Source organism: Saccostrea cucullata, unplaced genomic scaffold, assembly GCF_032062105.1.
Source record: "Saccostrea cucullata isolate Sc308-1 unplaced genomic scaffold, CSIRO_AGI_Scuc_v1 ctg154, whole genome shotgun sequence".
Lineage (NCBI taxonomy): Eukaryota > Metazoa > Mollusca > Bivalvia > Ostreida > Ostreidae > Saccostrea > Saccostrea cuccullata.
In genome coordinates, this window is record NW_026926909.1 from 111,447 (window position 1) to 137,500 (window position 26,054).

General features: G+C 33.8%; 1 protein-coding gene across 1 annotated transcript in view; it reads left to right on the forward strand.

Moving 5' to 3' along the window:
- Positions 1–31: 31 nt before the first annotated feature.
- The window catches only part of LOC134272878 (GATOR1 complex protein NPRL3-like), a 26,067-nt gene continuing 44 nt past the window's right edge, over positions 32–26,054 (forward strand). Inside the window, 26 exon segments of the mRNA XM_062755047.1 lie at positions 32–203; positions 2,441–2,529; positions 2,779–2,850; positions 3,322–3,411; positions 4,674–4,734; positions 5,165–5,255; positions 5,719–5,791; positions 5,918–6,008; positions 7,479–7,576; positions 7,882–7,958; positions 8,381–8,469; positions 8,705–8,763; positions 8,880–8,933; positions 9,083–9,165; positions 10,661–10,773; positions 11,495–11,549; positions 14,317–14,358; positions 14,707–14,884; positions 16,061–16,214; positions 18,021–18,161; positions 22,372–22,466; positions 23,091–23,197; positions 23,280–23,406; positions 23,681–23,867; positions 24,964–25,168; positions 25,394–26,054. The exon segment at positions 25,394–26,054 is cut by the window's right edge and continues 44 nt beyond it. Coding sequence (XP_062611031.1) covers positions 140–203; positions 2,441–2,529; positions 2,779–2,850; positions 3,322–3,411; positions 4,674–4,734; positions 5,165–5,255; positions 5,719–5,791; positions 5,918–6,008; positions 7,479–7,576; positions 7,882–7,958; positions 8,381–8,469; positions 8,705–8,763; positions 8,880–8,933; positions 9,083–9,165; positions 10,661–10,773; positions 11,495–11,549; positions 14,317–14,358; positions 14,707–14,884; positions 16,061–16,214; positions 18,021–18,161; positions 22,372–22,466; positions 23,091–23,197; positions 23,280–23,406; positions 23,681–23,867; positions 24,964–25,168; positions 25,394–25,568 — 2,670 coding nt within the window. The 5' untranslated portion in view covers positions 32–139 and the 3' untranslated portion in view covers positions 25,569–26,054.

Sequence of the window (26,054 nt, forward strand, 5' to 3'; positions counted from 1 at the left end):
TTGATATTAAAGGATATCCGGATACATTTCATTCAAGATGGCAGCCCCCATATGCCACCTCTGACATCGGTGAAATCTCCAGATTTTATGGACGTTGTTCTTTTTTGTTTTATTTAGAACCTAAAGCTAAAGAGATACAATGGGTATTCTGGAGAAAATAGCTGAAATTGAGAGGGAAATTTCCCGAACTCAGAAAAATAAAGGTTTGTCACTTTGTGTGAAATGTCAGCATGCATAATTTGATAATATTTGATGTTTTGAAGCATTTCAAGTGAATTTCTTGAGCCAAAAGGTTGTTTTTATCAAACGTTTTAAAAAAATATCAGCCATAATTTAAATGTGCCTTAATTTTCTCTGCTTTTCATAATTAAAGCAGAAACTCATTCTAAAATAGCGGAACGACTTTACTTTACCGGTCCCCAGAAAAACGCGCTAAAATGTAGTGTCGCCGAAGGCGACTTCAGTATATATGAGATCGCGTGAGCGATCGAAAAAAAATTTAAATACGAGGTTTTTTGGCCTTTTGACCCCAAAACTGAATTCTACGGTTAAAAGTTTAGTTTAAAACTTTGTTTTTAATCAAAGATTTTAACCTAGTTCTCTGAAAAAAAATTAATAAATAGTTGTTTATTCATGGAAAAAATCGACAAAGAATAATTCTGAACGAAGAGCGTGCGGCGCATGCTTAATGTCATTTCTTTCGGACTTAGCCAATCTTCCATGTAAACAAACGAAGGAAATGCCTATGAATCTGAATTATGATCTTGGAAAAATTACAGAAACAACTGAATTTCTTAACTTAACTAAAAGAACTATTCACTAACCCTAATCCATCGTATGGTATGCAAGGACTAAGACGTTCAGACGAAATCTCCCGGGCAGATGCTAAACTAACCCTAATCAGTCGAATAATGTGCGAGGACTAACCCTAATTTCTCGGATGGACGCGAGACTAACCCTAATCAGTCGAATACTAGTGCAAGGACTAACCCTAATCTCTCAGGTGGGTGCAAGACTAACCCTAATCAGTCGAATAGTGTGCAGATTTAATCCATTTCAGTTGAGTGACGTAGTTGTTACGTCATAGTCCAATGAGCGCGAGGATCTTGCGGATCTGGGGACCGGTAAAGTAAAGTCTACCCAAAATAGCTAAATAAAGCTATATTATATAGGTAAATAAAGATGTATAGGTAAATTAAGCTATATAGCTAAATATAGTGATTTTCCTGGACCTGAAATAAGCTTTCCTTAAAATTAGTCTGTCATTAATGGAAAGAAAAAAAATATTACCTTTACTGTTGGAATCTACCTCCACAGCCCCCTCCTTTCCTGGGAAAAAATATCTTTATATTAGGGTCGTCTTGAAAATAATCACTCTGTACTAACTTCGGAGTGGGTACATGAAAATAAGTAATCTGAAAGAATAGCTAAAATTTGCCAGCAAAAATGGTCAATGACATAAATAATATGTTGACGGTGGGACCATAATGCAAGAGCAGATATTTCTTTTGTTGTAATTTAGATCGGGTTCATCAAACCGCACGTGCCATTTGATGCATTTAGACGCTGATGTCATATGACGTCGTATGTAAGTTACATTACAAAAAAGAAGCCTGAACAATGCTGAAAAATAAATGAAAAACGTTTCATTTACAATTTCTCTTCAATATTTATCCATTAACTCAGGGCGTGCTAACTTTTAGTTAAACTTTTGCAGCTGTTCTCGTGAGAACGTAGCTTTTAACAAGTGATGCATTGTGGGTCCAGAGAACTGAGGAAAAAAATTCTGATGAATGAATGTGCATTAGTCCGAATTTTCTCTTCGCCCAGGCGTTGCTTTAAGAGCTCCCAGTGAAGAGTGACTCTTGCTGCGCTCACTATAAACAATAATAAACCGAAAATACTTCTGCATGCAAAAATAAGGAAAACATTTGCAAGTAAGGTCATCTTTAAATTAATGTTTGTTTGCCCTCTCCTGACTCAGGATTAAACTATTGGGGTGGTAGGTAGTTGGGAAAATCTTTATTCCAGAAAATGTCAACATTTTTGCTGATGGGATACAAGGAATAGAAAGAAAAGAAATAGTGTCTCCTGGAATGTAAAAAGAAAAAAATTAAAGATGACCTAATCTTTTAATAATTGTTTGAACATGGTCGTGTATATATTAAAAACACTGATTCCAGAAATTATGTTCTTTACAGTTAATTTTATCTATTTCACATCAAAAAGCAGATCACTGCAAAAAAGTTCCATGGAATTAGACCTCTTATTGAGCAGTGTGTAGGACTTCCTAATCTTGATTTTCAAAAAATATAAGAGAAATAAACCAGTCTTCATTCACTTTGTCCTTTGAGCTCAAAAAATAAGTGTTTATGATTATTTATTTATATTTTTTTCTTTAGCTACTGAGTTGGTGATTAAAATATTTATTTTGTTTTAGCTACTGAGTACCATCTCGGATTGCTGAAAGCAAAACTTGCCAAGTACAGACAACAGTTGTTGGAACCAGGGGGAAAATCAGCATCCAAGGTTTTTAAAGTCATTTCATGTGAAAAGAAATTTCTTCTGTTGCGCATTTATTTCATTATGTTCATGGTATCAATACACAGAGAAAAGTCAAAGTTTTTTATAATACTGAATTCCATGATATAAAAATATGGAACTTCTAGGAACATGATTTACATTTGTCAATAACATTATAATATTGACTGCCTGAAAATAAATTTTATCAAACCAATTTTTGATGACATTAAATGGATAATGTTGTTTTGATTCTAGGGAGAGGGTTTTGATGTGATGAAATCTGGAGATGCCAGGGTAGCTCTTATAGGATTCCCATCAGTAGGCAAGGTGTGGATGTTTAATTAATGTACATAAATTACATGTAGTTACATATTAATTTAGGTTTTCAACAAAAAAAGAAAACCTGATACACTGTACTGAGTTTTATATGAGTGCTGACTGTTTTAGAATATCAAAACATGTAGGCAGAATACTGTACAGTGAATTATAGTTACAGTTGTTTTCGAGTAAGAAGCAAAATAACTTTTATAAGAGTTTCTTGACATTATTGAAAAGATCGAGTTCTAATTATTAAGCTATTTGGAGGTCTGTTATACATCTTATGATCTGTCTTGTTCTAAATATTTAATCTATAAACTAGTCAATGCCAGTCTATTAATCATATAGTCCTCTGTAAAGTTCTTTACTAATAACCTTACATATATTCATGTAAATGTATAAATAAGTTATTAACAGTAGACTATTTTGAGGTATGCGTATTATTGCTAATAACTTTTTTTGAATATGTATATATGACAGTCCACATTACTGAGTACCCTGACAAAAACCAAAAGTGAATGTGCTGCATATGAGTTCACAACCTTGACCTGTATTCCTGGTGTTATTGAGGTGAGTCTACACTTTGATATGTGCATCTTGGTGTTATTATGGTGAATGCATATTTTATTTTATTTTTTCCTAAAATGTGAGCTTATTTCATTGATCTGCATTCCTAATTTATTGGTATAAATTTACAGAGCTCTATAAATCACCAAACTAAGTATGGCCACAGACAATCCTTAAACTTGCTGAAATTGTCAGATTTCTTTTGATTAAGGTACATTGATACTCTGATAAAAAGGATGACATAAATGTCTATTATTCCTTTATAAATTTGCCAAGTTGAAGTGTCTTTTTTGTCCAATTTTGTCCCGCAAGCTAAGTTATAATTGATTGTATTTTACTTATAAAATACGTTTTTTTTGGAAAATTATAAAGGTTCAAGCAACATTTCATATGAGTGAGCAGAGGGTTAATGAACCTTAACACTGTTAAAATATCTGTACAATGTGTCTACCAGTATGAGTACATGTCATTTTTTAAAAAAAAAAAGTTGCTTCAGGTGAAGAGCTATCTGCAGATTTGTAGCATTATGGTGTTATATATTTGTCTTTGACCATAGTGCTACAGATCCCATAATGCAAAAAAGTGCAATTTATGGAGCAATATTTTTTGCGCACTTTTGGGGAGAATTTTTCCACTTTCTAGCATTGATCAATCAACTACCTAATTTTAGGCACATTATTTATCTAATTTGTATATTTTATTCATCTCCCATACCTTTATAGTGGTCTCTACAAGTGATAAACTCGCTTGATTGAAATTATTTGTTACTTTTTTGAAAATTCACTTCAAGCAAGTTTATTACCTGTAGAGACAACTATAAATGGTTGGGAGGTGGATAAATTATACAGATTAGTTAAATAATGTGACTAGAATTAGGGAGTGAAATGTAGTTAATTGACCGATGATGGACAGTGGAGAAATTCTCCCCCAAAAGTACGCAAAAAATATTGCGCCGCAAATTGCACCTTTTTTGCATTACGGGATCTGTAGCATTATGGTCAAAGACAAATACTGTAGATCACTAAATTTTCGCGACACCTTATTTTCGCGAGATAGTCATTGACTCTTGATAAGCGAGACAAAATTTTCACGAATTATGGTTCTTGCTCTATATTATCCTAAGGAATACTATTATATGCGAGAATTAAATTTTCGCGAGCACACTGTCTCGCGTAATTATGCGAATAAAAAGTGATTTACAGTATATACAACCATAACGCTACAGATCTGCAGCTAGTGAAGAGCCAGTAATTCTTTTTTTTCAGCATAATGGTGCCAAAATTCAACTTCTTGATTTACCAGGAATCATAGAGGGAGCTGCTCAAGGTGAAGTAAAAGTGGAAGTAAAACTCGGTTAAAACAAAGTCACTGGGACCTATGAAATTTAATCACTACATCCGTAATTTGTTGTTATATATCCGTATAAGGAATACATTAAATTTATTTAGCTGGGGGTCCAAGGTAACTCTGCCATATCCTTGTTCGTACTAAACATGTTTTACTGTATCTACATGCATTTAAATAAATTACTTGAAGAATTAACTGCTAGCTTGAAAGCAGGAAACATTCTTCTGAAGCTGGATCTGATTCATTTGAGAAATGAGTTTAAAGATAATTATTAAGGAATGTTCAGTCTTTGACTACTCAAAAGAGATAATATCTTCAACATCCAGTTTACATCCAGTAATTTTCTGTAAAAGAGAAAGATTTTCATGAAAAATTATTTTCCTAATGTAAGTTTTTTTTTGACTTTCAGGAAAGGGAAGAGGTCGGCAGGTCATAGCCGTGGCAAGGACAGCAGATGTAGTGGTCATGATGCTGGATGCTACAAAGAGTAAAATTCAAAAGTAAAAGCTGAAATTTATGTCAACTACTTCAAAACCCAAATAGCAAACTAGTACTATAGTCCCCCTAAATAATATATCAAGGAAAACAAGAATTTTTACTGATTATGATCTCTGCTTTGGAATGCATATACATGTACATGTACTTTGTTTTGATGGCCAGGTTATATGACATAAACTTCAAAGACACTATCAATCTTTTGCTTGGTGTTCCATAAATGTATACAAAGTTTGGATTTTATAACTTTAGGTCTGTGAGAAAGCCATTTGAAAAGTGACAAATTGGTACATAATAATTTAGATTTTGCAATTGGGGAACACATAAAGTTGGTGTTGATAAAAATGTTTTTGTTTGGCTGTACAAATGTATAATAAATATGTGTTGCATTGTGCACCTTTTCTCTGACTTTATTACATGTATTAGTTTTCATATACTACATGTAATCTATATAAACTTTTATTTCAGAGAATTGCTGACAGCAGAATTGGAGAGTGTTGGTATACGACTGAATAAAAGGAAACCTAACATTTATTTAAAAGTAAGATATGCATAATAATATCTATATGTCAATGTAAAATATTGTTTTTGGTTGATTTGTTATTGAAGTAGAAATACTATACATAAAGTAGCCATAACTAGACAAATGCCCCTTGTTTTCTTTCAGCAAAAGAAAGGAGGAGGCATATCCTTTAACTCCACGCTACCCCTGACAAAGGTTAATGAAAAATTGGTACAGATGATCCTTCATGAATGGAGTATCCTTGGAGAAACAATAAATTAACATTGGAACTCGCAAAATTCACACATATTTATAAACTGGGCACCCTTCATACATGCCAACTTTCCCGATTTAGGCGGGATTCTCCCGATTTTTCCCTTTCATCCCGCCTTCCCGATCGGGAGAGAAAAATTGCCCCAATTTCCCGATTTGAACAAATTCAGATTTTCAGTTTCCCTACCGCCGAATTTTGTCAATCGGGATAAGAATATCAGAGTTGTTTATTCAATACACACAGATAAGTCTCATTGTTTATTTAGCATGCAGAGTTTATTAGCCACAGGAAATCACTTCTCGCTTCAACGCACACGTTGCTGTCCAGGTACAGGTAGCTTATAGCCTGGAGCAGTTAGGAGATTAATCTTTTCAGTTTGAAGGGGTATGCGAAGTGAAACACATAGATTAAGGGCTTAATTATTAGTCATTGTATTAAAAACAAAAATTAAAGTCAATAAAATGATAAACAATAAAAATGGAATCCAAAAAGATCGTTTTTTGAAAACGAAAGTAGAAAATTTCAAAGCATATATAGCTGCTGATTTTAACTGCTAATAATAAAAACATTGTATAGTTCGTCAATTTAAAAATTATTGAAAATAATTTAGATTAAATAATACTCTCATGTATGTTAAGTGCACTGAATCCCTTTTCTCCCATAGATCATACTAGCTCATATTGTACATTGTGTTTCTTTGTTACATATATATCAAGGAAATACCAGAGACCCATATGGCATTGCCAAGACTGCAAAAGTTCATCATGTTCATGATGTAGTCTTTTACAATTTTAATTTCTCTTTGGAATGGGTGGGGGTGGGGCTTGTGTTAAAAAAATCAGGATTTAATTAGGCCTATTTCTCCAAATTGTTTCGTGTGTGAGATAAAATTAATGATGCACTCTATATACTTACTTATAGGGAATAAAGTAACACTTGATTTTAAGGGTACATACCAGAAACAAAATGTAAATTAATAGAACTGAGTGACAACTATTGAGCAAAGATATTTAGATTTGGAAAAATAAAACTTTAATTCGTTTTGTTTTGTATTCATAAGTGCCATCAATATTATAATTAAAAAAAAATTTAAAGTATTTCATAATCATTTATTTTCAAAATCGCAAAATGTCGCGAATTTAAAGCTTTGAAAATTGTCGTCACGCGCTAAATCCCCCATGGGAATTTTTAAAAGTTGGCATGTATGACCCTTATGAATGCTTCTTAATCAAAAAGTTTTGCTGAAGCATGTACTTATGGTAGATAACAAACTATTTATATTAAGGGATATATGAGAAGCAAATTGCCTGTGAACTGAGATCATCGCATATTTATATTCCAAACACTGTACTTTTATGTCATCATGATTTAAACTTCATAAGCACAACACTTCAGAAAATCCCTAAATATAGCTTTTACTAGTGGTGTTGTTTGGTCCTTAACCTGACACAGAGATCTTTAATGCTGAGGTTTTATTCCGAGAAGACTGTACATCTGACGAGTTTGTTGACGTTATACTTGGAAACCGAGTCTACATGCCCTGTTTATATGTGAGTATGGAAGGAAGAGATGGTATACACATGATTTATTCAGTCATAAGCTAAAACCTCAAAGTAGTAGTAACCTTCTTTTACAAGTCAACGGACTCTGGTAATGTTGACAGAACAATGTATTTAGTTTCTACTGGATTAAGTTCTATGGTACTTCTACCCTAAAATTTTCCATGGGGTGTGCTGAATTTTCCATTTTATATAAAGAACAATATAAACATGGATTTTTAAAGAATATTGTATATACATGGACACATTCAATGTACCAGGGTATTTACAAGCCACTTGGTGTTTTCTTTTTCTAGGTCTATAACAAAATTGACCAAATCTCAATAGAAGAAGTGGACAGGCTCGCAAGAGAACCGAGTTCTGTGGTGGTCAGGTAACTTTGATTGTGATTGATTTCAGTTGTAATATAATTTATTTTACTGATTTTAGTTGTATCATGTGACTGATTTCATGTGTAATATTTTACTGATTTCAGATGTCACATGTGATTGATTTCAGTTGTATCATGCATGTGACTGCTTTCAGTTTACGTGACCAATTTTAATTGTAATATGACTTATGAGACTTGTGACTGGTTTTATTAGAAAGATGATGTGACTGATTTCAGTTGTTTGTAACATGCGGTTGCTTTCAGTTTATGTGACTGATTTTAGTTGTTACATTTGTATATGACTTAAGAGACTTGTGACTGGTTTTATTAGTTGTAAATGATGTAATTGATTTCAGTTGTGTCATGTAACTGATTTCAGTTGTAACATGTGACTGATTTTATTTATACAATGTGACTGATTTCAGTTGTAACATGCGGTTGAACTTGGACTACCTGGTGGAGATGATCTGGGAATACCTGGCTCTGGTCCGTGTCTACACAAAGAAAAGAGGAGGTAACTCTGCATATAGCACTCCTGTTGTAGAGTACAGAAAATCTAAACATGATAGGTTTTTTAAATAATATTAAATTGAAATAATTTAAGATGAACTTATTGGTTGAAATTTTTATAAATTTAGAAATGACAGCTCTTTATTTTGAAATATACTTACCATAATTAATTCAATAAATAAATTAATAATAATTTTTTTTATTTCATTGGACCTGATAATTTGTTCTTATAATAACAGAGAGGCCTGATTTTGATGGAGGGTTGATTTTAAGGAAAGGGTGTACAGCAGAGCATGTGGTGAGTAATGGAGATTCTGTTAAAACAAAACTGTCTTCAGTCACTGCACTGAAGAGAGATTTTAAAATACATAGATTTACAAAAACTATAATACTGATCTTTCCTCTTTTTTTTAGTGTCATGCTATTCATAGAACTATAGTGGACGCATTCAAATATGGATTAGTTTGGGTAAGGTCATTAGACATTTCTACTGATAAAAGTAACAAGTCATTTGGTTATATATATATACATGTACATTTAAAAGATACATCTTTGTAAATTATTTGACAAATTTAAGGTTTTAATATTAGAATTCAGAATTTGTTCTATTTTTACAGGGTACTAGTGTAAAGTATAGTCCCCAAAGGATCGGACTTCAGCACTTGATGAATCATGATGACGTCATACAAATCATCAAAAAATAATCTTTGTACAATAGGCAGAAAATATACGATATCATTTGGATAGACATTGTGATGCAATTTCTAAAAGTTTGTGCAATCGTGCATGTTATTTAAATTGTTTTTGAAATAAAAATACATCAAAGCAATTTTTTTAGGCTTAATTGTACATTTTTAGTTTACCTGATATTTACATGGATGATGCATCTAAGGATTTCCACTGCTGGACTTGCTATTGACAGATGTATACAGCCAATTGTGCCTAACATTAATTTTAATGTTAATCTCAATTACCTGGTAATATTAAATTAACATTAGCTTAATGTTAGTTTAATGTTACTTTCACAATTGGCTGTGTATCTGACATACTTGAACATATTGAAGTTCTTGAAGCAAGTCAATTTTCAAGTAACTTTGATAGTCCTATGGTTATTGAACTTGCATGGATGATCGATGCATCGTGGGGTTCACACTAAGAATTTTGGTTGCTTGATCTGAAATATTTCCAGATTAAAGTTAAACTTTTTGGAGCAGTCCATTTCCAAAGTTCATATGTAAATATAACAGTATAAGCCTACCTGGATGAATTTGCTTGAATTAATTATCAACAATAAAACTTACATAAACCCATAATAATTTGTTGCATATCAATGAGGATCATGCATTGTGACTCTAAGAACATGTGTGAAACTGTCCATCCTCGAAATATCAGGAGTCAACTCAATTGTTACCTTTGGACCCTCTGACAAATTTTATATTATTCATTAACTTGTGGGTTGATCTCAGCATAGTTTTAGGAGAAGATTACATTATCTTCATGAATTGTTTTTGAATGAGAGAAGCATGACAAGCCTGTAAAATAGAGAATGAAGTTTGTCAGGGGTACTACAGCTAAGAGTTACAGAAGACAGGACCCCTATAGTCTTTGCAAGGACAGATCATCAGCCATCTTACTTATACTAGTTTAAACTACATAATTTTTATAAACTATATTTTGAATTTTTAATGAAAGCAATAGAAATCTGGTAAAGTACAGCTGCATTGGGGTCACTGTCGTGGTGAGTGAATTACGCTTACAAATGAAGAACAGTCACAGTAAAGGTTGATAGATAAAGGAACAATGTGATGATATTTAAGTTATATAATAGATAAATAAAGTAAATTCAACTATTGTAATCTTTTTTTTTTTTTGTTTTGCTTTGCCATATACTTGTACATATTTAAAAATGGGACAAATTTAACATACAAGATCTTTTTTTATTATTATTATTTAAATCAATAACAATACAATGAATTAAAAAAATATATTCTCCATAAAATATCTTATTTTCTTTTCAGAGTATTTTAATATACAATGACCAAATGATGAATTATATTACAATCAGATTCACTTGTGCACTGAAGTATCTATTAGGGTAAATAGTCATCCCTCAAATGGAACTCTTTTGTATGAGAAGGTTTATTTACACATTGTGGAAAAAAATAGCAGACGGGTGGCTCAAGTCAAACTTGAAGTATGAATACAGATCCATTGGCAGTTGTCCTCATCACTTCAGGAACTCGTGGCGACAGACTACTTTTCCGGTACCCAAACGCTGAACCAATCAACCGTGGCGTGTTATCAAAAAGTAATAACCTTGTATTGAAAAATAATGCAAATTTCTCAACTCAAGTCATGCTCAATAATTAAGTGAATGGGCTCTAAAAGGCATTTTTATCTTATATTTTTTGTGCCTCTCGACAAATATTAATGATAGTAATGAAAAATATAAAATATGCTTTCTTAGAAGGTTAATTGTCCAGGAAAATCACTATATTTAGCTTTTAAACACTTTTTTTACCCCAAAATGCATCTCTAATGTTTGGACTTTGGATAGCTGAAAGTGCGATGAGGCATGACTAAGTGTGATTGCCTTGCGCTCAATTATTACCAATCAATTATCTTGTTGACCAAAACTGCTTTTCTTTGTTAAAGTAGCTGCTTACTCACAGATTAACTGTTATACAAAGCTCCAAAACTTTTAGATCTTTGATTGCAATTGCACAAAAGGAGAAACATTTTTATAAGTGGGTTTTTGGTGAATTGTTTTCAGTCCATTTCAAAGTTGAAAACTAATATTGCCTCATTATGCGACTTTTTGTCTGCTTTTCATAAAACAGAAATTTACTCTGAAATAGCTAAATAAAGCTATATTATATAGGTAAATAAAGTTATATTGGTAGATTTAGCTATGTAGCTAAATATAGTGATTTTCCTGGACCTGTGAGTTATAATTGCCTTATAATTATGGGTACATCAGTAGCTGGTAATGCAGCTTATTCATAATGATTAAATTTGTTTTCTTTCAGCTAAAGGAAGCAATCCATATGCAATAAAAATAACAGAGGACATATTATCAAACAAGTACGTATATATGCATGATGTAGCAAAGATTAATGAATTATAAAACATGCTAATTAATATTATTAGCTCACCTGAGCCGAAGGCTCAAGTAAGCTTTTCTGATCAAAATTTGTCCGTTGTCTGTCATCGTTGTTGTCGTTGTTGTTGTTGTCGTCGTCGTTAACTTTTCACATTTTCGTCTTCTTCTCAGGAACCACTGGGCCAATTTCAACCAAACTTGCTACAAAGTATCCTTATGTAAAGGAGATTCAAGTTTGTTCAAATGAAGGGCCATGCCCTTTTCCAAGGGGAGATAATTATGAATTAGAGAAAAATTAATGGCATTTTTAAAAAATCTTCTTCTCAAGAACCACTGGGCCCGGAAACATGAAACTCATGTGGAATCATCCTCAGGTAGTGCAGATTCAAATTTGTTCAAATCATGACCCCTGGAGCTAGGGTGGGGCCAAAATGGCTGACCCAAGTTTTACATACTGATAGGAATATATAGGAAAAATCTTTAAAAATCTTCTTTTCAAGAACCACTGGGCCAGGAAAGATGAATCTCATGTGGAATCATCCTCAGGTAGTGCAGAATCAAGTTTGTTCAAATCATGACCCCTGGGGCTAGGGTGGGGCCAAAATGGCCGATCAAAGTTTTACATAGGAATATACAGGAAAAATCTTTAAAGATCTTCTCAAGAACCACTGGGCCAGGAAAGATGAAACTCTTTTGGAATCATCCTCAGGCAGTGTAGATTCACGTTTGTTCAAATCATGACCCCCCGGGACTAGGGTGGGTCCAAAATGGCCGACCCAAGTTTTACATAGGGATATATAGGGAAACCTTTTAAAATCTTCTTTTCAAGTACTTCAAAGCCATGATTAGTGATATCTTATATGGAATCATCCTCAGGTAGTGTAGATTCTAGTTTGTTCGAATCAAGAATCCCTGGGGGGGTTAAAATTCAAGCCCCCCCAGTTAACTTTTAGTTCTGATCTGATATTAGCTGCAATAATGTAGCCCTCTCCGATTTTTTTTATCTGATGTTTTCTGGAGAGGGCTACAATTTCACAGCATCTCTGTAATGGTGCAAAAATATTTTTAAGATACGGGCTACGGCAGGCAGAAAAAATAGTTTTTACATTCAACTTACATCTAATGAGACGAGATTTTTATTCACTGTCGACAACATAACCCGTTAAACGCGAAAAACATGTAAAATAAATCTTCGCCAAGTTCGTGTTTATCTTCAACAGCCATGACAGTTCACGCGTGACGTACCGAGACTTGCGCTTGAAATTTAGAATAACTAAATAAAGCAGGTTTCGGTGTTTATAAGTAATTGTGATGAATAGTATCACTAAACATCGATAAATAAAACCACTTCATGTGTTATTTTTCCGTAAACAGCGATATTTAGGCTTAAAATAAGGTAATTCCAAAGAAATCCGCTCCCTATAGATCCTTAATCTTATTGGCTGTCCCAGAATAAAATCTGTCAAGGTCAGTAAACATGGCGGATAAATTTAAGTTGTGATGTTGACATACACGAAAAATAATTGATATATGGATTGTTCTGTATATTTTTGGATTGATTTATGTCTTGGATAACTGCATTTTTGGAGTCAAGGTAAGAAATGTTAATAAAATAGCCATTTACTAACAATTTGAGCCGAAATCCGTGCGGGAGCGAATCACTTCCACAGCTGCACCATTACGGAGATCCTAAGGAGTTGTAGCCCTCTCCCCCCCCCCCCCCCCCAAAAAAAAAAAAAAGAGGGAGAGGGCTACATTATTGCAGCTAATCTGATATGTGCTTATTCCTAGCCGATGTGCTCAGGTGAACGCTGTGGCCCCTGGGCCTCTTGTTATAAAACTTGTGGTGAAACTTTTCATTTTTAGCATACTAAGGTACTTTTTTGATGAACGGGTGAAAAGCATAAAACCCATGAAATGTTTTCCCAAACTAGTGAAGTAATGGTTTAAGGATTGATTTCTCTCTTTCTCATTATCATGCTCTGGCAATATCTGGTCATGGAAAATCTAGATTAATTCCATTGGGTTAATAAAGGCTGGATTGGATATTAGACTGGGGATAACAGAATGGAAGAGCACTTGACAGGTGATGCAGGAGTTTAGGAATTGATTCACAGTCCAGCCATACATTTTTTTCACCTTTCTGTAACAGATTTCATGTCATTGACCACCTCTGGACTTACAGGTTAAAGTCTTGCCTGGGGAGCTGTAATATTACTTGGGTTGTGTCTTCAAGGGTGAAGACATTTTAAAGAGAAGGTGGAATTTAATTATTTGCACTGCATAGAAATTGGCCTAGGTAGCTTAATCAGTAGAGTACTTGACAAGAAATGTAGGGGTCCTGGGTTTCAACTCCCGTTCAAGTCATACATTTCTCCTTTGCTGTTACATTTGTATTTAATTCAATCTGAAGAATCCTATCATAATGATGATTCATTACATGGAGGTAAATCATACAATGAATTAAGGTCATCAAAGGTTCAGACCACAAGGCATAGAGATAAATATAGCAAAATATTTTTGGACTACATCTCTTTAATTTGGGATTGAAATGGACCAAAACTTTCATATTTTGTTCCTTGTAAAATTAAAATGTGGTACCATCATTATTCAAAGTACTATTTAAAATTGAGACTTTTCTGGCTGGAAATAAGATGTTAAATTTTATCTTAAATCATGAACCCTTGATTGAATTCAAACTTTAATTGTGTGATGCATTTGAATTAACAAATAAACTACCTTTTTCAGAGAACCTGTAACCTCTTGTATCAGAGACAATACCTTAGTAGGGTGAGTGGTTGTTTATTTAGTAGTACACATATTTGAATGTATTTTTTCCAGTCATTACATATCAGCTACTAGTATTTTAAAAAGGTTTGAATTTGTAACAAGCAGAGAATTTTTACACATCTTGTATTTATCATAAAAGTTGTTTTCATTGATTAACATAAACATTTGTTTCCATAGAAAATTATTTTTCTATGAAAAGATATAATATAGTTTCATTGTAGCATGTTTCTTTATGACTAATTAGATAAATACCATTACTTCATTTGAGATGAAAAATCCTGTCATAACTCAAATTTTCTGCCTTGTTAGTATTGTTGATACAGTTGTATATTTTTTTAATGACTGCAGGTTTTCGGATTCTATTTTGGCAAACTTGTTGGCTGCCAAGCAAGACCTGTGCAGAAAGCCTTTCGACCTTAAGATAAATGACGTCAGATTTGTTGGATTCCCCATGTCTCTGGATATGGGGAAATCAAAGCCAGGAGCCCACCAGATTATCTCATTTAATATCATTTTTGTGCTGAGGGTTTGTAGAAATTCTTGACTTGCATTACAAATATCAAACACACAAAATTATCCTCCAAGATAATTATAAACATGTAAATGTTTAAATGATAATTTTTCTATAAAGATCTCTCCGTCAAAAGTGAAAACAATCAGTTAAAAAAAAAAAGATGTGTTTGTGAAACACTGATGCCCCTGTAGGCAACATAGCAAAGATTCAACTTTTGTTAAATGCAAATTTAATTAATTGGTACCAAAAGTAGGGTATTCTCACTGGAAAAACAATTGTGAAATTTGAAAGTAGGCCAATGTTAAAGTTTTTTTCAATAAGTACAAAAAATTCCAAGGTCAAGGTCAAGAGGTCAAGGTAATTGGTATCCAATGAAAGGTCTTGCCACATAGAATACTTATGTAGATTATGGATTAGCCCTAACCCTAAGTGTTCAAAAGTTATGGCCAAGGTTAATTTTTTTCAAAAGTAGGCCAAGGTCAGGTCTAAGGGTCAAAGTTCTTGTTATCAAATGAAAGGTCTTGTCACAAGGATTACCGGTAAATATATAAAGTATGAAAGCACTAGCCCTAACCCTTTAAAAGTTATGGATCAAGGTTTGCCTTTTAAAAGTATGTCAAACTCAAATGTCAAAGGGTCAAAGTTATTGGTATCCAATGAAGGATCTTCTGACAAGGATTACATATATGAAGTACGAAAGCCCTAGCCATTACCATTCCCAAGTTATGGCCAAGGTTAAAGTTTTTTTCACAAGTATGGAAATCTACAAGGTCAAGGTTGTTGGTATCCAATGAAAAGTCTTTCAACAAAGAATACATATGTGAAGTATAAATGTCCTGGTATTTACTGTTCAAAAGATATGACCAAAGTAAAAGGAATTTTGTATAAAAGTGGGTCAAACTCCAAGGTCAAGGTCAAAAGGTCAAATTTGGTGGTACCCAAAGAAAGGTCTTGTCACAAGGAATATACATGTGAAATAAGAAAATCTTAGCTCCACTAAATCAAAAGTTATGGGCAAGGTTAAAGTTTTTGTGAACAAACAGACAGACAGAGAGACAGGCAGACAGACAGATGGACATGACAAAAAATATATACCCCCGAAACTTCGTTTACAGGGGCATAATTACAGATGGTAAATTTTATGTTTCTCTATTGTCTGTAAGTAAAGTAGGGTGTTGAAACTTCCAGGCCTATGTGACGTCCTCGGTGATCCAGTGTTACACTGACCTAGTCAAGCAGATCACAGTAGCCATTCATCATGAGGAGGGACGATGCCAGTATCTGTCCTCTCAAGCAAAAATCATGCTGTCCGTCCATGATGAGGTGGCAGCCATGCCAGAAGGTAAACAACAAACATTGGGTATTTACTATTTAGAGAAGGACTGCATTTAATTTTTATGCACCAGACGACTGTAACTACTGGTACCTACATGTCTTCAATTAGACTGGTACAAAGTTGACTTCCGAGATAAGGAAAAAAGTTAATGTGTATATTTTTAAAATTATTTCATTACACTTCTTTTTTATTTCAGAATCATTCATAATTAATTTTCATTTCATTTTCCAAAATTTAATTGGTCTGTTGATGTTACATATGTTTATCGTAAGTTTTTGATTCATGTTGAATGCATTTTTACCACAATTTTTAAGTTAAATTGAATTCATTGTGTATATTGTTCATTGTTATTCTTTAACCTTGGCCATAACTTTTGAACAATAAGAGATTTATGAAAGACAGAATTCATATTTGGTGCACCTCCTATTTTACTCCACACATATATAAAGTCCTTTCAAATGACATCAAGGTCAAAAACCTTGTGACCTTGACTGTGACCTATATGCTAAAAATAGATTTTTCCTCTGTTTGTCATAACTTTTTAACTATAGGAGATATGAACTTCATATTTAGTATACATACTCCACTAATGAAGTCCTTTCAAAACGATGACAAGGTCAATGATCTTGTGACCTTGACAGTGACCTATATGCTAAAAATAGCTTTTTATTTCAATATAACTTGGCACACTTTTTGCCATAACTTTTGAACCATAGGAGATAGGATCTTCATATTTGGGATTTCAATATAACTTGGCACACAAGTAGACTACACTAAGATACCACGGTTTTTGATTAAGTTCTTTCAAATTTTCTGACACCAGTTTTGGATTTCAATATAACTTGTGACCTTGACTGATTTTGACCTATATACTAAAAATAGCTTTTTACACTTTTTGCCAATATACTTGGCACACTTTTGAACCATACGGTTTTGCCATGGTTATAAAAATAGAATTTTCTGTGAAATTCTTTCATATTCTGGTCTGATTTCAATATAACTTGGCACACAAGTAGACTACACTAAGATACATGATTAAGTTCTTTCAAATGACACCATGGTTACTAAAAATAGAATTTTCTGTGAAATTCCTTGACTGTTCTAGTTTGATTTCAAAATATGGCACACAATGACTACACAAAGATACATAAAATAGTGCAATGGTTTTTGATAAGTACAAACCAGTAGAGCTACAGTCTCGACAGAGACTTCTGGTTTTTTTTACAAAATGTTTAATAACGACACAAATTTTAAACCATGAGAAGATTATAACCAATGATAATTAGCGGTACATTAAACAATTAACGTTTGGGATTGCTTACAAAACATTTTTATAGAGCAGTATGTAGTCAAAACATGGGTGTGAAAGGTGTGAATTAAGTTCTTTCAAGCGACCATGACAAACCACGGTCAATGACATATACCAGGTAAACCTTGACTGTGACCAATATGACATTAAAAATAGATTTTGTTGAATTCATATAGTAAATAATGCCGCCGGACGTCGACATATCCCAGGTTGTCGACATATCCGATGTCGAGATACCGAAGTTTACCTGTATTTAGAGAAGGACTGCATTTAATTTTTAGTTCTAAAAAAAAATTGTTGCTGGTCTGAAAAATGTTGTACATTTGTATTTATGTTTGAAATATAATTTTGAAATTGTCAAAGAATCTTGCTTCAATGTTTTTCATACGTTTTGTAAAATTTTTCAGTTTATAGATACCATTTGTCACAGAAGTACATTTGGTTATACATACCTTTGTGTATCTTTACTTATAACAATTAATCTTAGAATTTTGAATTTTCAGATTCTGCAGAGTCTCCATATGCCATGATTCTTCCAAGAAGTTCTTTAGCTAAATGCTTACAAACTATCTTTGAAGAGTTAGTATCTTATTTTTCTGTCACTTTATGTTAAATGAAAGTATCTGATTTTTCTATTACTTTATGTTAAATGAAAGATATCAGGAATTACTGTATTTTTAGCTCACCTGAAGGCTCAAGTGAGCTTTCCTGATCACATTTTGTCCACCGTCTGTGTAGCTGTCCGTCTGTAAATTTTTCACATTTTCGACTTCTTCTCAAGAATCACTTGACCAATTTCAACCAAACTTGCCACAAAGTATCCTTGGGTAAAGGGGATTCAAGTTTGTTCAAATGAAGGGCCATGCCCCATTCAAGAGGAGATGATTAAAAATTACTGAAAAATTAATGTCAATTTTCAAATATCTTCTTCTCAAGAACCACTGGGCCAGGAAAGATGAAACTTATGTGGAAACATCCTCAGGTTACGGTAGTGTAGATTCAAATTTGTTCAAATCATGACCCTCAAGAGTAGGGCGGGGCCACAATAGACGATCAAAGTTTTACGGAAGAATATATAGGAAAAATCTTTAAAAATCTTCTTCTTGAGAACAGGAAAGCCATGATTGTTCATATTTATATGGTAGCATCCTGAGGTAGTGTAGATTCAAGTTTGTACAAATCATGACCCCCGGGGTTAGGGCGGGGCCACAATGGACGATCAAAGTTTTACATAAAAATATATAGGGAAAATCTTAAAAAATCATCTTCTTGAGAAAAGCAAGACCATGATTGTTCATATTTATATGAAGGCATCCTCAGGTAGTGTAGATTCAAGTTTGTTCAAATCATGACCCCGGGGGTAGGGCTGGGCCACAATGGACGATCAAAGTATTACATAGGAATATATAGGAAAAATCTTTAAAAATCTTCTCCTCGAGACCAGCAAAGCCATGATTGTTCGTATTATATGGTAGCATCCTCAGATAGTGTAGATTCAAGTTTGTAAAAATCATGACCCCCCGGGGTTAGGGCGGAGCCACAAGGGACGATCAAAGTTTTACATAGGAATATATAGGAAAAATCTTTAAAAATCATCTTTTTGAGAACAGCAAAGCCATGATTGGTCATATTTATACAAGTTTTTTTCAAATCATGACCCCAGGGGGTAGGGCTGGGCAACAATGGATGATCAAAGTTTTACATAGGAATATATTGGAAAAATCTTTAAAAATCTTCTTCTTGAGAACAGCAAAGCGATGATTGTTCATATTTATATGGAAGCATCCTCAGGTAGTGTAGATTCAAGTTTGTTCAAATCATGACCCCCGGAGGTAGGGTGGGGCCACAATGGACGATCATAGTTTTGCATAGGAAAAATCTTCTTCTCAAGAACAACAAAGTCATGATTGGTCTTATTTATATGGAAGCATCCTCAGGTAGTTTAGATACAGATTTGTTAAAATCATGACACCCAGGGTTGGGTGGGACCACAATAAAAGTTCAAACTTATAGGGAAAAAAGCCACAGTTAGTCAAAAAAATATGTAAGCATCCTTAGTTAGTATAGATTCAAGTTTGCAAAGATACAAGTTTGTTCAAATCATACCCCCCTTTTAAGATCGGGACCACTTAGGCATTTACTGAATTGATTTTTTCCTAGCCGCAGTGCTCAGGTGAGTGATGTGGCCCATGGGCCTCTAGTGTGTACTTAAGCAATTTCCTTTAATTTAATAGAGGTTTTTTTTTTCTCATTTTCAGTTTAGGCAAAACTGGATTAGTTCACCTGTTTATCAACAAGTGGATTGAGATCTGGTTTTGTTCACCACATAAAATACACCAGATTCCAGATTCTTCCAGCACTATGAGGATAGAGGTACAAAACACATGTTATGTGACTAGTAAAGAGGTTGAAGCATTAGTTATTAATGCTTTGTTGAATGAAACATGATCCTTGCTTCATAAATTTATTTGGAAAATAAACATCATTATGAATTGAGCTTTAATTACAACATATTCATCAAAATTAGAACTATATCTGAGTTTTAGAAATTTAAAGATAATTGATGGTGTAAAATTATTTGAAAGTGAATCTTTGAGAGTGAATTTTTATTATGCTTGCAGCCAGAAATAATACAGAAATGCTTGGAATGTCTAAGGTAACAATGGATTTTCAGACATTTAATATATACATTTTTTTTTAAAACATTGGTTGCTTAGACTCATTATGTTGCATTATGCTTGTAGTGAAGTGATTTTCTTTCCCTTTGACTTAAAAATACACTGTGAATCTAACAGATATATCAGATTATGCATACAACAAATCAAAATTATTTGTACTTTGTTATCAGTATGTTTTACTGTATTGCTTATTTAATAATTATTATGTATTTCAAAGGTGAAATACAAGTATGTTTATTCATTTGATCTTTTCAAAACCTAGTTGATATGAATTATCTCAGATTTGTCCATTTACATTTCTCAAAATGCCTGTAAAGTTGTTGTTACAAAAAAAATAATCGTAAATAAAATGGCTAGGCCCAAAATGCATTTCAACTATTATTTTAACTCAAAGGGATAATTAAATGCAGTGATTTGTATTATATTTTACATATGGAGATGCCATCACTTCATGGAGACTGCAAATTTTGTCCTATGCTGGAGAAGCCGCATTACAGGGGGGGGGGGGGGGGGGAGTCTCTGACACGGGACCTCGGTTTAGTCCAGCCCTCACGTCCGACAGTTGATCACAGTGTGGTAAGGATCAACTCCTTACTACAGAGTCTACAGATGCTGTCCCAGGACTGCGCCGACCTGGCCTTGTAGCACAGGCAACTGCAAATCAAAACCGGGGCAAAAATATTTGTATGTACGTATACAAGATGAAACAATCCTCAACACTAAAAACGAGGTAAATTTTATTACACGTATTTTACTTTTACATGTATTTATTATTATCGTCATTATTACATGTGTTTGATTATTTTGCTTTTAAATCTCATGTAATTGCTATGTCTATGCTGACGAACAAATTGTAATTTGCGTTTTAAAAATAAATTTATATCACAGGTAAGTCTATACGACACTGTAAACAATTTACAAGTTTCATTTTTTATAACAAAAGTCGACTGTGTGTATTTATATAAGTGTGGAGTGTTTTACACTTTGCAATTTGACTAAGAAACAGAGTCTTAATAAAAAACTACAGACCCCCCCCCTCCCCCTTCTCAATTACTCTCCAGGAGGCCTGTTTATCGAATAAATAAAGTGATCAAATTTATGTGTTATGCTTGAAATCTTACTGAACATGAACATCTTAAATATACAGTACAGGAAATAAAATGTTATCATCGCGATGTGTGCTGCAAGCTATTTCTCACCACAGAATGTTTATAAAGTTTATTCTGATTTTCAGAATATGAATTTCACAATATTAGTGTAAATAAGGTACTCGTTATCGCAGTGTGGAGTCCCAATAAGTTGATTGAGTAAAATAACATTTTACATCTATGCGCCATAGTCGCATTGAAGTTTGAAAAATGGCGCATTAAATCAACATATGACATGGCGCCAAGGTGCGCATTCAATTTTTAGCGATGTTATTTGCAAAAAATCTTGCGTACGACATATAATTTTTTTTATATCAATAATTTTAATTTCACTTCATCTTGACATTTTGAAATGCAATCAATTTAAAACAACAAATCTCAAAATTGGTTAAAAAACTATATATTTCAATAGTAAAGCGTAAAAAAAGTACTGAAAACTATGCCTTGTTTACAGATATATATCATTAAAACTACGTAGGCAAATTTAATAAAAATTGCAGATAATACGCTTTAATGTCTAACAAACATTATATCAAATTTTGGTATGGTAGGGCTGTTCCCTTTCCTTAAAAATAACTGTCAGATATATCAGATTTTAACACAAAATATGACTTTGTTATCAGTTATATTCTAAGCAATTTAATAATTATTATGTATTTAAAAGGTGAAATACATGTTTTTCATGATCATTAAAAATTGATATGAATTATTCAGTTAATTAAAAACGTGTTTTCTCTCATAATTCATATTTGTTTGTCACTTTGTTATTTATTGAAATGGCCCTTCAGATTATATTGATGGCCCATTCATTTTCGAAATGGCCCATCAAAAATGTTGACAGTTGCACCATAGTCCCATTGACCATTTTGGCCTTCCCAGTCGCTGACAGAGTCACAGGTAAGTCATCATACCTATCTGTAGTGGACTGATCGCAGTGTGGAGTCCACCACAGAGTCACAGGTAAGTCATCATACCTATCTGTAGTGGACTGATCACAGTGTGGAGTCCACTACAGAGTCACAGGTAAGTCATCATACCTATCTCTAGTCGACTGATCACAGTGTGGAGTCCACTACAGAGTCTACAGATGCTGTCCCAGGAGGCCGACCTGGCCTTGTCACAGGTAAGTTATTATACTTATCTGTAGTCAACTGATTACGCTGACCTGGCCTTGTCACAGGTAAGTCATCGCTTCAAGGAGTTTATGCTGCATAAAGTCAGACTTCATACCACTTCATACATATATGTACAGGTATTTTTATTTTGTGTAAAGATCTTGCAAGAACTTGTCCGGTTGATATTGTCAAAAGCAATGTCCTTTTTAGCTCAACTCATCAAAGTTGTCAGCATCAGAGTCCCAGGCCATGGTGAATTGACATTATAGTGAAGTGATTTTCATTCCTCTTGCTTAAAAATACTGTAAAATCACATGTTTTTGTAAGGTCAAATTTTCAAGGTTAGAGGAAAAAGTATTGGTTTGTGGGGATTTGAATTCATGGTTGGAAAATGTTTAGTTGTAATGCATATTGAAATTTTACATTCGTGGGTCTCTCCATACTTCGAACACATCAAAAATTTTAACCCCTACGAAGATTTCATAGTACATGTAGAATGTGAACTTAATGGATATACAAATGACATTTATAACAAAGCTACTTTGTTCTTAGCCTATTTTACTGTATATATGGAGAAAGATTGCATGTGACTCATTCATGTTTACCTTAAATGATTTTTTTTATAACAACAGGTATTCAACATCGTTGGCCATTTGGTGTATTGGGGGAAAGCCACTATCATTTTTCCTTTGTGTGAGACTAATGTTTACGTCTTGTCACCTGTGGCCAATACTTACATGTGAGTATCATTATATACATTTTAAAAACAAAAGAGTTAGACTGGAGTTAGAGTGATCACCTTTTATGTCTTTGTTTTATAGTAACTCGGACCTCTCAGAGGAGTTCAGTCAGCTGTTCTCTCTTTCCCTGTGTGGCCAGTTAGCAGAGTTCTCTTACCCTGTGATGTTAAGAGAGTCAAAAGACGTGTTAAAACCAACAAAACAACAGGTGAGTGAAACATTTACATATGGGTACAGAATCATCTCTATAACCAGTAGTCATCAATCTAGTCAAGAGGCATTGCATCCTTGTATTTATTCATGTTCACTACAAGTCTATACTTAACTTGAAATGAAATCAACAACTTTTGTACAAGAAGTGAATAATTTTCTACATGTACCTCAAGATTACCTTCTATCAACATGAATCAAATTGAAATACTTGTTTTCAAAAGTGATCAATACATGTATTGGTAAAATTCTACTTGTCTCCTGTTTTATAGGATCAGAAGGTGAAGATAGTAGTCTGGATGTTACAGCATCGACTCCTCATCCAGCTCCACACCTATGTCATATTCTGTCCTCCAGCCAGCCGCAAGATAAAGAAGGTATCAGAAGAAATGGGCAGGTCTTCAGGGATGCCTATTGTTCCAGAGGAGGAAAGTTTGTCTGTTTCTGATATTGCATCAGGTAGTTATATCATATAATCCAGGCTGAAGGCTCAAGTGAGCATTTGTAAAGAGAGTTTATGTATCATTTTTTTTTTAAATATCCTAAGTTTTTCAGATTTTTAGGTACTCATTTCATTATCATTTGGCACTTATCTTTGTTTTGAACTTAAAATTTTGCTTTAAAAAGCTTCTTTGACTGAAGGGTATTCAAAAACTATAGAGCATTTACAGGGGAATGTGAAAGAGCCAAAATAGGTGGACTTGAAATATTTTCATATTCCACTGTATTGATTAATCGCACTTTAGCCTTACAAAATACTGTAAATGTATTATATTTAGTGTGTACAATATTTTGCGGAAATTGATTTTTGAACAAGTTAGCGTAGATTTGATTTAGCGCATTTCTTACTGTTCTTATTAATGCATATATGTTTAAGACATTTAGCGTTGTACTTGAATTAGCGGAAGTTTCTTTCCGCCAAAAACGCTAAAAAGAATACACCGCCAAATGTAATACGTTTACAGTAACTGCAGGTGTATCTTTTGCTACATATTTTGCATACCATATAAGTGGAAATTTTAGCGAGACACAAATTTAGTGATTTGCTCTTAAAAACTGGTAATTTATTTTTAGCGAGATGTTATTTTAGCGATTTTAAAATGCACATTAAAGAAGCTATTACAAATAAAGCACGATTAATTTTTAGTGATACTGTAAACCAACTTTTATTCGCGTGCGAGAAATTTTCGCGAAGTTCGCGAGATCCTCGTCATCGCGAATATTTCTCGCCGCGAACCGATTCTTAAAGTCTATGTGTCTGTTAAGAAGAAAACCTTAATAGGCTTTACCGCGAAAATTAATCGTCGCGAACTAGTATACCCCCGGTAAATCGCGAAATAAAGTCGTCGCGAATAAAAATTGGTTTACAGTATTCAATTTTAGCGATCTCGGCACCCTCGCTAATAATGCCAAAATTAAATCCTCGCTAAAAATTCTACTTATACGATATTTAGTCAGTTGTCCTAATTATAGTCAGTATCTGATTATCATTCCTATAAAAGTTTGTACATATTATTTGTATGAGGTAAATCTTTAATTCTTGTTTTACTTTCAGTTAACAGTGATGAGAGTTTAGCCCTGAGTTACCAAGGAATGAGCCAGTTTTCTAAGTCCCCCTCCTCTGATGGGTCCCTGGTCTCTGAGGACCGATACTGGCCCCTCCACGACGAACTGGCCCACCTCTCCAAGGAGGAGAGAGACAGCATTCTGGATACACAGGCTGCTAAAGAGAATGTGGAGGATCTAAAGCTCTTCACCAAGTATGTAATAACTGTAGGGGGTCATTTCCACTCTTTATTGTGTGCACTTTGAGTATTTGAAAGAAATTACTGTAAACATACGTCAATTATGGGGTCAAAATTTTACAGAATGGTAACCATAAGAAAAAGAACTGTGACAGTAATAAAAGCTTGTATAGCTGATTACATCCTGTGATGAAGTCTGCAATATTGTAATATAATAAGTGAAATCTGATTTTCTTTCAGACTCTTTCCATACTTCAGAGGGGACCACCATTTAGAGGAGATCATGTATTATGAGAATCTCCACCGGTCTCAGTTGATGGCCCTGCTGGATAAGTTTCGGTCAGTTTTAATCACCTGCCAGTATGAGGATCCTGCGACCTCATTTACACACATGGACCACCACCAGAAAACCTAAGGATGCGTGGCAGGTGCCCTAAATCCAGAGTCATTCGCTGGGATCATTGTCCAGATAGGAAGAGGGCTTATGAGCCAATCAAAGTCTGGGCTCATCAAATAATGAAGCCCTCATCACTCATGTGATGGATCACAAGAAGTATTGTGTGAACTTATATGAGCTAGGCAGATCTGAATCGCATACATACTGTACATGTATGTGGATAGAAGTCTGTGCAGTTTTTAACATGTGTAAATCATGTGCAGTAATCAAAAAAAAAAAAAAACTTGCCGCCAACTCAGGAAGCTTAAAGTTGTAGTGTATAGTGTCAACTTCATCAATGTAAAGGATAACCTCAGTAAGACATTCAAAGTAAATGATTGCCATGTTTAAGTTGGGAGATGAGATACAGATGACGGTCTTCCAGGGTGTCGAGTGCCATAGATTTTGATTTATTTGACTATGATCAATGTGCTGGATACTTATTTATATGAAGTGTTTGTTTTT